The sequence below is a fragment of the Atta cephalotes genome (genome assembly GCF_000143395.1).
Source record: "Atta cephalotes unplaced genomic scaffold scaffold00048, whole genome shotgun sequence".
Classification (NCBI taxonomy): Eukaryota; Metazoa; Arthropoda; class Insecta; order Hymenoptera; family Formicidae; genus Atta; species Atta cephalotes.
Genome location: NW_012130112.1, coordinates 437,423 through 450,291, shown reverse-complemented (window position 1 = coordinate 450,291; position 12,869 = coordinate 437,423). Strand labels below are relative to the sequence as shown.

The 12,869-nt window shown below is 31.0% G+C and overlaps 1 protein-coding gene across 1 annotated transcript in view; it reads right to left on the bottom strand.

Annotated features, from left to right (window-relative positions):
- Nucleotides 1-3,471: 3,471 nt before the first annotated feature.
- The window catches only part of LOC105622777 (putative fatty acyl-CoA reductase CG5065), a 29,175-nt gene continuing 19,777 nt past the window's right edge, over nucleotides 3,472-12,869 (bottom strand). Inside the window, exons 6-7 of the mRNA XM_012204189.1 lie at nucleotides 11,917-12,112; nucleotides 3,472-3,577 (exon numbers count right to left, since the gene is read on the bottom strand). Of these exons, the coding sequence (XP_012059579.1) occupies nucleotides 3,472-3,577; nucleotides 11,917-12,112 (302 nt within the window). The remainder of the gene's footprint in view (nucleotides 3,578-11,916; nucleotides 12,113-12,869) is intronic.

The window sequence follows — 12,869 nt, the reverse complement described above, 5'->3', positions numbered from 1 at the left end:
CGGACGATGAATTTTGTCGCCTCTTCTATGTTTCCGTTTATCTTTGTCAAAATAGTGCATGTTAATTTCCTTTTTAACGCGAACGTTATTTGCAGAAAAAATATAAAAAAGAGAATAGAAGGGGAAGAAAATTGTGAATTATTTTGAGTACATGAGAATATACGATAGGTCGATTATTTCCAAGATGACATTGCACTTCTTCCTGTCTCTTTTTATATAGCCGAATTTTTACATTTGAATCAAGGCAGGGAATAGGAGAGATAAAGTTAGATCCGATTGTAAAACCCACATTATTTTTATACGTTTACACGAGGTCACGGTTTTTATCAAGATTGAACCAGTACGTCATAGACTACTATCTGTATCGAACTGTGCGAAGGAATAAATAGATTGATTTTTATCGGTCTATTTATCAGCATACCAGCGTACTTCATATTGTGCTACGTCAGTTATGTTTTCAATTTTAAAAGTTTAATACCGACTAACTAGATTTTCTCGCATTATTTATATACAAATTCAAAGTCTGCAACAGCAAATATTAGCTTGCTCGTGTGATAAAAAATTATACATGATCTATAATAAATATTTAGAAATTAATTTTTTGATAAATTTAAAGTTTATGCACTTATAATAGAAAAACAGTCACTTTAATGTGAGTAAACAAGATTTTATACATATTAAAATGATAATTATATATTTCATATTTATTTTTTATAATTAATAGCGGTTAAAATTTATAACGGAAACACTTGATAACATGCAAAAATTAAATGCATGATTAGTTTGATAAAAATCTTAATCAAAACTAAAATGATCATGCAAACATTGCCAAAAATTAAATAGTTGTTTCAACAATTGCCGTCAAATAATTTTTGCTAAGAAAAACATGTTCCATATTTATTAACAAATTTGCAGCTGAACAACTGTTAGAATATCTTATATTTCTCATCGTCCATAATGACAAAATATTTCAACTATAAACGAGATCTCAAGTAAACATTGATCGACACGTATACAATTTAAATTTTATTTCCGCTTCGTAAACTTGCGACAGCGCAATGTTAAAGAAATTGCAACTTTAGATTTTGCCGTGCATTAAAGCGCGACGTGCTATATCTTCTCCGTGGTCGATAAATCGTTTTGTAAAAAGCTTAAATGGCGATGCCGTCGCTGATACACCATTCACAAAGTATGGCACAGAAATCTTGTTCCATTTCGAACGTAAACTGATTTTACAACAATAGTCGAGCCCCATGCACGCTTCATTTTTTACTGTACTATAAATATGTATATGTATATGCTTTACGCAAAAAATATCGTCCATGATCTGATCGATATGACTTTTCGTTGATAGACCAAAGATTTCGAAAAATGAAGAACAACTTATCGTCCACAGTTTATAAAATTCCAAATTTAGTATCTTCGTTCGACCCAATGAATAGAATTACTCTATTACTTAAGAGCAGCAATGCTACGAAATGATAGACAATATAATTCATACAATTCGTACAATTTGGATAACTATCAATTTTGTATACAGTACGCACTAAATCCTTGGTTTTAATTACAGATTATTTTGAATTTTTCAATCATTTGAATTTAAATATATTAGCAGCTATTTAAGACTTTACTTCTAAAGTGAAAACCGAACTTCGATGAGATCGCTGTTTTATTTATTCAATATACATATACGATTTATATATCATGGACACACCACTGCATACTACTACATCAATACTGCATGCACACGCATGCAAAAATTTTCTAAGGCACTAATTTTTTATATTAGGTATCTAAGCCTAATGCTAAGAACATTATTCATGTAATCCGCAATCCAAAACGTTATCATTTTATACAAACACAATTTTTACATGAAACAAACACTTGCATAAGTTGACAGTTCTAGTCGCGATTTTGGATTAAAAATAAGTAAAACACATTTAATAAATTTCTTGAACGTTTTTTGTTTTCGGTATAAAATCGAACAGTTTTGATTGTGTTACTTTATACTTTAATTGTGAGGATTTAAAATCTAAAAAGACAGTTAAAAAAATAATGTCTGGAAAAATAACTGTGTTCAGTTAAACGGATTTTAGAATCCCCTTTGAAAATAAAAATTGTAAATAAAAAAGTAAAATTTAATGAAATATTTATAGTCTTTACAAGAGAAATCTTTTCAAATTACCACATTCCTTTAATAAAAATATATTAAATACCTAGGAATTATAAATTTTAAGTAATATAATTATAATATTTAACAATTACAAAAAAGATGCTCTGTAATGTCTGTCATTTTTATGTTGCGACATTTGTAATGCTTTAAAATTAATTAATTTGTCAAAATAAAATTATTTTAAAAATAGTAAAAATCCTTATTTATCAAGAAATATTTAATAAAAATAAAGATGAGTATTCTGGAATGTTCTATATCTGTATTCAATAGCGCAGAAAAAAAATGTTCTAATAGAAATCGACGATTAAAAATTGCTGTATGGTTAAAATTCAATTAAAAAGCGTTTTTATTTTAAATTTGTGCACACTAGCTGGATTTGATTATTAAAATTCCAATTACAATAAACTGAAATGTGTTCTGGTGCACCATTTATTATCATCTATTTGACGATAGAACTGCCATAAAGAAATACGTATTCTCTTTAATCTGTATTGGAATACATAATCTCGTTCCCAATTAGCTATCCATCGGATATCGGTATCTACCACGATGTTTCCGTTCATCCTCGACATTCAAGCTGACGAGGCGCACACGTAAAAAATCGATAGTTGCCTCGATTTAATATAACACACCGTGTCGCTACGTGCGTCCTTCTACGCTCGAAAGCGGAATCCGACTTCCTCGTCCAGCGCAGCAGCAGAAATTGCTTCGTTGAAGCTTCGGGAAGACTAACAACTACAGTTAATTTGTTAGAATTAATTTGTTAGACTGTAAATCAACTAACAGTCTAATTATTGTATAATAAATTTACTACTGACATCGACTGTGATCAGTATTAATTAGATTATTAATTTTAATATAAACCACTGTCTCGATTATCTTCAATTAACCATGTAGAGATTACCAAATCGACTCAATGATCATCGTCAATTAATATGAACTTAATTATATTATCTGTTACTATCTCTGATTAATATGATTAATTGTTGAACAATAAAAACATAATAGATATCGTCAATTTTAGTTCGCTAATAGCTCATCACTACTACATGATGATGATCAATCCGAGAAACGTCACAATTTCTACACAGCATGTCTCGACACATCTCAACACGACAATTTATCGCACTCTACAGCCACTCTAAATATACGAAAATGCGATAGCGAACCGCACAATGATACGAACTCCTGGCCGAGCGAGAAATTTCAGCGCGTACGAGTTTTCTTCATGGTACTATTGATCTAGCAGCTTTAAACAAGATTAATCGTTGCCCTAGGCACACTCGATAGTGCACATTTCACACCCTGGGCGTGTCGTTACGCTGTTCGCAGACTGTCAATGGACTTCGGAGCAACGGCTCTTTCGGTGGTCTCCTATCGAGCAAACTTACAAGCTTGGTCAAGCTTGGAGATGGAGACGCGTATTCACAAAAAGCGAATATTTCTGTGTGAACTAACCTCCTGTTAACCAGTGTATGGTCGCAATTCTTCAGTCTGTCAAAGTGCCATTCCGTTGCAATATTGACAACTGAGAAAGAATGCAAACGGCACGAGCAACGATGTCACTGGATGCCACGGCAGTATGGTCCGTCGATGTCTGACCAATATGTGCTGTATCCACTTAGAATATCGTAGATCGAGTGGTGTGCGATGGCGGAACGAAAGTCCGTCTCTCGAGAATGTGAAGAATCGAAAGATAGGAGAATACAAGGATAGGAAGAGATAGCGAGGAGAGAAAAGGCAAGAAATGAAAATGAGAGAAAGAAAGAAGGGGAGAAAGAGAGGCCGAATGGCGCTCGAAGGAATGAGAAGAGGAATCGTCTGCAAGGATGGAAGCAGTGGACGAACAGACCCCTCGTGATCCGTAAGCTGGCGTGTTCCAACTGCGACCGCTCGACTGCTGTTCTACGTGGTAGGGAGAAGAGGTGGAAGAAGGGGATGTGCAGAGAGTGGGAAAATCGGAGAGGAAGAGAACATTAGTAAAGGAGAAAGAAGAAAAGAGAAAAACAACGAGAAGAAGAAGAATGGAAAAAGAAGAGTGAAAAGGGAGTCAAAGCGAGAAGGAAAAAAGAGCAAGAGAAGAGAAGGAAAGAAGAGAAGAAAGATGAAGGAGGAAAAAAAAGAGGTTGCAAAAATGGGAGAGAAAGAGAGAAAAAGAAAGAGAAAGACTGAGAAAGTTGAAACAAGAGAACCACAGTAATGATCAATTTGGCGCAGCCATCAAGAGGGAACAAAATTTTTAAAGGAGGGGTATATCTACGTCGCGCGTCGGTCAAACGGATTGCAGAAGAGGAGCAACGTTTTATGTTCGCAAAGAGCCAAACTAAAAAGCACTATCACGGCTGCGATTAGATCAGCAACGGTAATGAAGGACATTATATAACGGACATTTGTTTTGTGGAAAGAAAAGGAATAGAAGAATGAGAAAAAAGAAGTAAAAAAAGAAGAGATGGTTATAGAGAAAAAAAGCTCACTTATATAAGATGGAGGATATATCGAGGGATGACAATTTTTTCATATGAGCTTTTCAGAAGATAAGACGATGAGATGTTCATGATAACTAGTCCATTTATGATGGAAATTTAAAGAACTTCACCTCTTGAACGTAATGAAAAAAAAACGAATTATTAAAAGAACGAACCTTTTTAAACCTTATTAAAGAAAGCATTTTTGTAGAGAACATCAAGCGATTTAGCGAACATATGCAAAAATTAGAAAAAAGAATTTTTTGTAACTAACACTTTGATACGAAGAAAATCGTACAAAGTGGCACTAAAAGAACATGTGCGAATCTTTGATTATTCAAAATCAGAATAAAATTGAAATAAGAATTTGAGACAAGCGATTGCATACATAAATTTTAAAGTTTCTTTTGAAAAGAAGGAATCAACGAAGGATATTTAATAAAAAAAGATATATAATAAAAAAATGCGAAATGCGATATCGAAAAGAAGCTCAAGGCAGAGAAAGATAAGGAAAGGGTTGCACAGAAAATGCAACTAGAATGGAATAGAAAAGAGCGAACAAAATAAAATGAGCAAGAAAAGGGATATGTGCTCGTTCGCAGCTGGATTGCGGAAAAGGCCTTCCTTGCATCCCGATCCCGAAAAGGTATACGATAAGGACAGATCGTTAGGATGGGACTGGGAGGGGATAAGTGAGGGAAATCAGGACGGAGTGCGCGCGCGAAGTGGCACTAGACCATCGATCGACTACGCGCGGTGGTAGCCGCCGTCGCCGCCGCCATCGCCATCGTCGTCGTCGCTGTCGTCGTAACTAAACATTTTGTAGTGCTCGCAGATTCACTGCAGGGTTGAGACTTCTCGTGCGGACATGTGCGCATTTAGAAAGAAAAATAAGAGTAGAACTGCGGCTACGGTTATAAAACGGAAGATAAAAAAGCATATCTGGACAGAAAGGATAAAGCGAAAAAAGCAAACGAGTCAGTAAAGAGCATATAAAAAGCAATGTGAAGCATTGCGCATAATGGGAGCAGCATTGGTGATTGAACCAATCAAAAGGCGATCCACTTTGCAGGCGCTCACTTTAAAATGAAATTTGATTATAAGAAATGAAAATGCTTGAATTATGTAAAATTTGATAAAATAATTTCTATTCTATATATGAATATTTTGCGTTTATAAAGAAACTGTTCGAAAATGATAGTAAACGCAGTCCAGGCAGCTTTCTGAGATAAAAACAGCATGACTAATAGTTTCTGCGGTCTTCTAGGTCAAATAGGCCTAATGATATGAATCAAGAAGTCACCTTAGTGTGTCGCTTCGTGTGTCGTTATTAATGACTTCTTGGCAATATTTAATTTTAAACAAAGGTATAAAGAATACATTTTTTTTTTAATATGATTCTTTACAGAGAGAGTATTATTAATAAAAATACTGATATAATGAGAAATTTAATCGAAAAATTTAAATCTATCTATACGATGTAACGTATTGGCTTATCTAACCGAAATTCACGTCTATTCTTATCACTTCGCGTGACACGATATTAAAGAAATACACGCTGCATCGATCGTCTTTTCTTATTCATGTACGAGTACATTGACGTTACAAGAAGTCCGGCACATACGTATATTGATCTTGTGTAAAAAAACTGAAGGCCAACTATGTTTGCAAGATCGAAAAACATATTCAAGATTACTGATTTTTATTACATAGATTCTATATAAATTTTGATAAATCTACTTGATTATATTGAAAATATAGTCATAAAAATATTTAAAAGTAAAATATTTAAGAAAATCTTGAGAATATTTAATAAGAAATGTATATATATATTAATTTATTATTAATATAATATACATCGTATATTTTAAATAAATATTTTAAATATTTTAAATATTTATATAATTAAATAAATCTTTTCAAGAATGTTTGAAAGATCTTTCAAGTGTTTATAAATTTATTATACATATAATTTTAATCTCAAAAGTCATATAAATTTTATTTATTTTATCCGTTTATCAAAATTAATTTAATTACATAAACACTTTGTATATCCCCAGTTAAATTCAGTATTTATATCTCCAAAAAAATGTTCTTTTTTTAACAATAGTAGTTTATTCGTACTGTTTATAGCATGAAATGCGTTTGCGAAAAAATTTTCTGCCGATAAATTGTAATAATATTTGTTATCTGAAGATGAACAACGAAGGAAAAGTCTAAAGTGATCCAGAGAGGTCCAGAAGAAAATTATATTTTACTGTGACTTTATAAGAGAAATGATTGGATAATTTTCTTTATGCATATATTTATACGACTGTTCAAGTTGTGTAAATATATCCTTAGATGTTTTGTTTCAAAAACACAAATTTTCTGTTTTAAAAACATAAATTCTCTGCTTTAAAAACAAATTATTTTTTAATATAATTTTTATTTTTACAGCAGAGAATTTGTGTTTTTATAAGCCCGAATCTGCAATAAATTTTTAAGTCTTAAGCTATAGAAATGAACAAATTATAGTTAATGCTTCTCACATTTCACTGTAATTGATCAATTTCTTACGGCTTAAGCTGAGGTCTAATAGAAGTCGTAGCGATCTTAATTTGTAGAAAATTAACCAATATGAGAGAAATAATTGACTGATCAATTTTATATGGCACCCTAAGGCCGGAATCAGACTATGCATTGAAGATTGAGATTAAAGATTGAATTTCACCAATGAGAACAAAGAAATTTTGGCTCCTTTTATTCTGATTAGTCAAACATCAATTTTTCTTCAATCTCATTCTTCAATGCGTAATCTGATTTCAGCCTTAGGATGTTATCACATGCGACGTAATTTGCGTAAGCATAACTTGCATTCAGCCAATCAAACTTCAATTAAAATAACGCGTAGTACCTGATATTTGATATGATTTGATCAATTGACGCAAATTACGTTAGTATGCAAGTTACGCTGCATGTGATAACACCCTTATGTTCGACATTGGCAATGTTTTCGAACATACTCGAAGCAAGTGAATAAATACAATGTGAATAAGTAACGAAAAAATACAAAAATAAAAACTATGTTTTGTCTTTTTTGCAATTTTTTTCCAAAACGAAGTAAAAACGAGCATATCTCTACACGATCTTTTTTTTAGTTTTTTCTTAGTTTTCTTAGTTTTTTCGATCCCCTCCTGAAGTTTTGACATTTAAATTTTAAATACCTTGTATCAAATAATCCCCATAGCACAAATCTCCAAGGGATGTTTCAAAGAACATTCAGAGAATATCCCTATATTAGGTGTAGTAAAAACAAATCCATTATTTTTCCATTCAATTTCATGCAAAAATAATGGATTTCTTTTTACTATATCTAATATATTAATAATGTTTACCAGAATTGTCCTTCAAATAAAGTGTGCTATTAAGGAATATAATTAATTATAGTTAATCCATTTACTTAAGAAAGATTTTAAAATACAGATATAAAATAACTGGATTTTATAGTTTCTTTCTCTTTGTTAGATTTCTTTTATTTTATTAATATATTATATCTTCTGTTTTTATACTTTGATCAAAAAGTTCCCGGAATTTATTCAGAAAATTCAAAATACAAGTTTTATTCATCAAAAGTGATATTGTCCCCTTCAAAGTACTCCCCATCGACTGCAACGCACTTATGCCAGCGCTTGATCCAGCTCTCGAAATATTTCTGAAACTCTATTGTCGGTATAGCCATCAGAGCCCTCTTCGATTTTTCCATTATCTCCTTTCGGCTGTTAAAACACGTTCCCCGTAATGGTTTTTTCATGCCACTCATAAACGGCTGTTTTCTTTAGAGTATCACTGCCGAAGTTTCCCAATATTTCCAAGATTTTCACACCATTGAATCCATTTTTAACGCAAAATTTAATACAAACTCGTTGTTGCAAATTCAATTCCATTTTTAAAACTGTAAAAAATCAAAAATACGTGCAGAGGTAGATGTACTCAAGATGGCGTAACTTTTACAAATGTCGAGCTATGGTGATAAAATTTGGTGGGAATGTCAATGATAGATGCAACCTAACCAAAAAAACAGAACTCAAATCAGCTGACTCAGAGCATCACCTGATGGTAATTCCAGGAACTTTTTGATCAAGGTGGTATACATGTGTATCCAATATGACTTAAGTGCTATAATTTTTTTTTAAATCACAACTTATTTAAGTATTGAAATGTTTCATACTTTTTAATGTTCAGAAAGGTTCTTTCCTTATATTGATCATCAGTTTTTAATTTAAGACTCAGCAAAGATTACAAAAAGATCATAAAACTTAAGTAGGCCATATACGATGCAATTAGTTTATTTAAAAATATTTAAAAATATTACTAAATCTTATAAAATAAAATAATGACGAGATAACATACTTAAAATATCGTATTTAAAGCAAATATTATTCGAACATTCCTCTAAACATAAACCAGATGATCCAAAAGATTATAAAGAAAAATATAGTTTTGATGGTTTGGTGTATCCAATAAAACCTAAAATTAAATATTTTATCTATAAATAAAAACGAGAAACTTAAGATTAATCGAAAGTGAGATTTATTACCTTGCATATTTCATACGACTATCTTTTAACATACTATCATTTTCATTAAGTTGATAGAACCGTATGCCCTGATAATAATTAATTAAGTATTCTGTCCAATTAAATTCCATCATGTTAAACTTAAATAATTGTTGATCTTTCTCATTGAGATTATCCCACATTGATTGAATATTGTCAGTAGAATAATTCCATTCTGTGTTACTAAAAGGTTCGATTGCTTTACTAAATTTATCTACCTTCATATATAATTTCCACATTCTGAAATATATTGAATATTGTTAAAATTGTTCATATTATCGGTGTAATTTTATTTGATTTAAATAGAAACTATTATGATATATACATTAAAGTTCCTTCTACATTCATGATTAACTTTTAATCGAGGTTCAACTTATTCATTGTCTCTTTCCAATTCTAGAATTCGAAAGAGATGAGAAACGAGTTGTACTTTGGTTAAGAATTAACCAAATGAGTTATCGAACTAGGCCAATATAATAATTAACCAATGAGTTATCGAACTAGGCCAATATAATGGATATATTCAGTACTATGATCGTTCACCGAACGCTCAATGAATGATTGTAGATAGACTAAATGCACCCATTAATAGACACAGTATTTATATTTAAGGTCAATGCACGTAAAAATTTTAGTCATAATTGTAAGAGATTTAAAGGAAATATTATAAGCATAACAAAGAAACTATCAAGGCTGTGTGACTTGGCAAGACGAAAATCTACCAATATTTTCTTATGCAAGAAAAGATTCAGTACCAACTTCACGACACGAAACATGGATCTTTGTCTATGAATGTTCATGAGTTTCAACTAAAGGCTACAACTATGAAACGCGAAACATGAATCAGTATTCACAATTGATTCTTATTGTCGATTCTTACTTTAAAACTGTCTTAAGTACAAGTCTTAAGATGTCGTAAGTCAATCCGAGGACTGTATTAACATGTTAAGACATTATATTAGGAAGTTATATTAAGACAGTTTTAAAATAAAAACGGATTATGAATAGCGTTTCATGTTTCGCATTTCACAGTTGTAGCTCTTGAAACTCATGAACATATAGAGAGGGCAAAGATTTAGAGAGAGATATACCGTCCAACTGTACCATGCTATCTCTTCCATCATGGTTATGACGTTTCACTCGCATTGCTTCTGCATACAGGGGGCTTATTATGGTTTTTGAAATGAGGTGAAAATTATGAAAGTGATCGAATTTAGAATATTTATAATTTCATTGGTTAATGACCTAATGACTTTACTTATTTTTGTAATTTTCACTCTAAAGAATCATAATAAGCCCCCAGGATGCAGCAACGCTTAGCTCCAACACAGTAGCCAATCAATTTATTGCTTTTTACAGTTTTACAGTTTTATAATTACGATTAGAACTTTTATGTGCAATAGCCTTTGATACCTCGGGCTACGTCCAATACAGATACTGGCAGCATCCAAAAGTAAAGCAGGAAGAAAATGACCGAACCAAACGCAAAATCTGTATGATATCTCATGTTTGAAAAAAGTCATTAATGGTAAATATATAGCATTACGCAAGGGATACACTTTATTGATGTCAAGTAGTACATAAATGTATTCTTTCCAAGTAGGCCCATCGATTGGCGGAACAAAATTATAAATTAACATATCCTTGACCCGCCTAGAACGTAAATTTGCATTTAAATAAACAATAAAAATCTTACTGACCCATACATTTGAATATTCAATAATAAGAAATAGAATGGCCAAAATTAGATTTTTAATGCTTCAATAATTCAATTTGAATTACTATTGGGTTGTCCGGAAAGTTCGTGCCGCAAAAGATTTAAATTTAATAAATGTATATTAAAATTTAAATTTTCTGCGTTTCAATTTTTCTTCAAAATCGGCACTTTCCGGATAACCCAATACATATATACAATATATATATGTAGATATACACATATATATATATCATATTTATATATAGTCATTAATTCGAACTGCGCGCCAAATTGGTTTTTCGAACTTATAAACGCAATTAAACTTCTGTAAATATCACGAATTAAATTGACAAACAATTTTAATAATTTGATGCTCAATCAAGCACTCTATTAAAAAGATGTGCTGAAAAATTGTAAATAAATTTATTGCGGAAAATATTATTAATCGATCTGGTGTCGAACCTGGATCTCATGTATTTCGTACGAACGTTCTAAAGCCTTTAGACTACCAAGGATTTAATAAAATAAGGAGCTTATAAGGATTATAATATTTTGTTCTAATAAAAACTCTACAGGATATCCTGAAATTCGCGGATCAAAATACCACAGATGGATGGACAGATGGAATGGAAGTTTTCAAAAAATTAAGTAAAAAGATTATTTGTGAATTTTTATTTCAAGCAGTAGTTTGTGAGATGTAAAGGTTTTTATATAAGAGTTAAATAATTGGCCAAACCTTTATTATTTCATAAATTATTTTTTAAAATAAACATTCACAAATAACTTTTTTTATTTAATTTTTTGAAAACTTTCTTACTGTAATATTCGCAAATTTCGAGACAACTTGTATAGTCGAAGTATATTATATACTACATATGTAATTGTTTTCTTTGAATACATTACATAATATTCTTATGTACTCATTATGTTCCTCATATTTTCTTTTTTATAGTTACAATAATATAAATCATGAACTTGATCATACCCGTGTTGATTATGGACATCCCACGCGCTGGCAATTAAAGCGTTTGCAGTAAAATCAACAGGCACTATATTCGCCTTGTGATTGCCATTACAATGTATAAATCTTGCGACACCAAGTAGCAAACTCCTTACGAAACCTGATGGTCCATATATGTTGTCGATCCATCCGACAAGTGGTTCACTGGCGCTAGATATAACTAAAAGGAATTTCAATTATTTCTCTGCGTAGACGCACAAGTATTAAATTTAATTAAACGTACTCGTATGCAAGGATTCACACATTCCACGGTTGCTTATAGTTATTTTTAAATTATAGTTATTTTTAAATTATAAACTTTTACATTATACAGGATGTGTCCTAAGTACGCTAAAAGATTTTAAGGAGTGATTCCCCACACAAAAGAATTTACCTCAAGGAAAGAAAATCTCAAGACAAAAACTTTATATGGTTTTGAAACAGCTTAATTTCAAACGTATATGATGTCAAAATAAAAAAAAAGTCGTTTTTTTCTAAAAATTTCGAAAATCATTCAGATTATTTTAATGAAACTTTCCTTACGGAAAAAAATTATGTCACGTTACATAAAATCGTGTAATTAAAACATACAAATTATGTAACGAATTGTTCCAAATCAATATGATTTTTTTTTAAATGACGTAATTTCAAAATCACATGATTAGAAATAATATTAGAAATAATTTTATCCATCATATGATTTTTATAGTTGTCAAATCTTAAAGAATTGAATGATAAAAATAGAAGAAAAAAGAACATATCATTATGTGACTTTTCAAATTAATTTAAAAAAAATAGTTAATTTTAAAAAAAGTAATTTTAAAAAATCATGTACTGGTTTGGAATAATCCGTTGATTGTAATTAAAACATGTAAATCATATTGATTGTATGCAACTGAAACGTGATTTTTTTCAGTAGGATTATACGTATTAGGTGT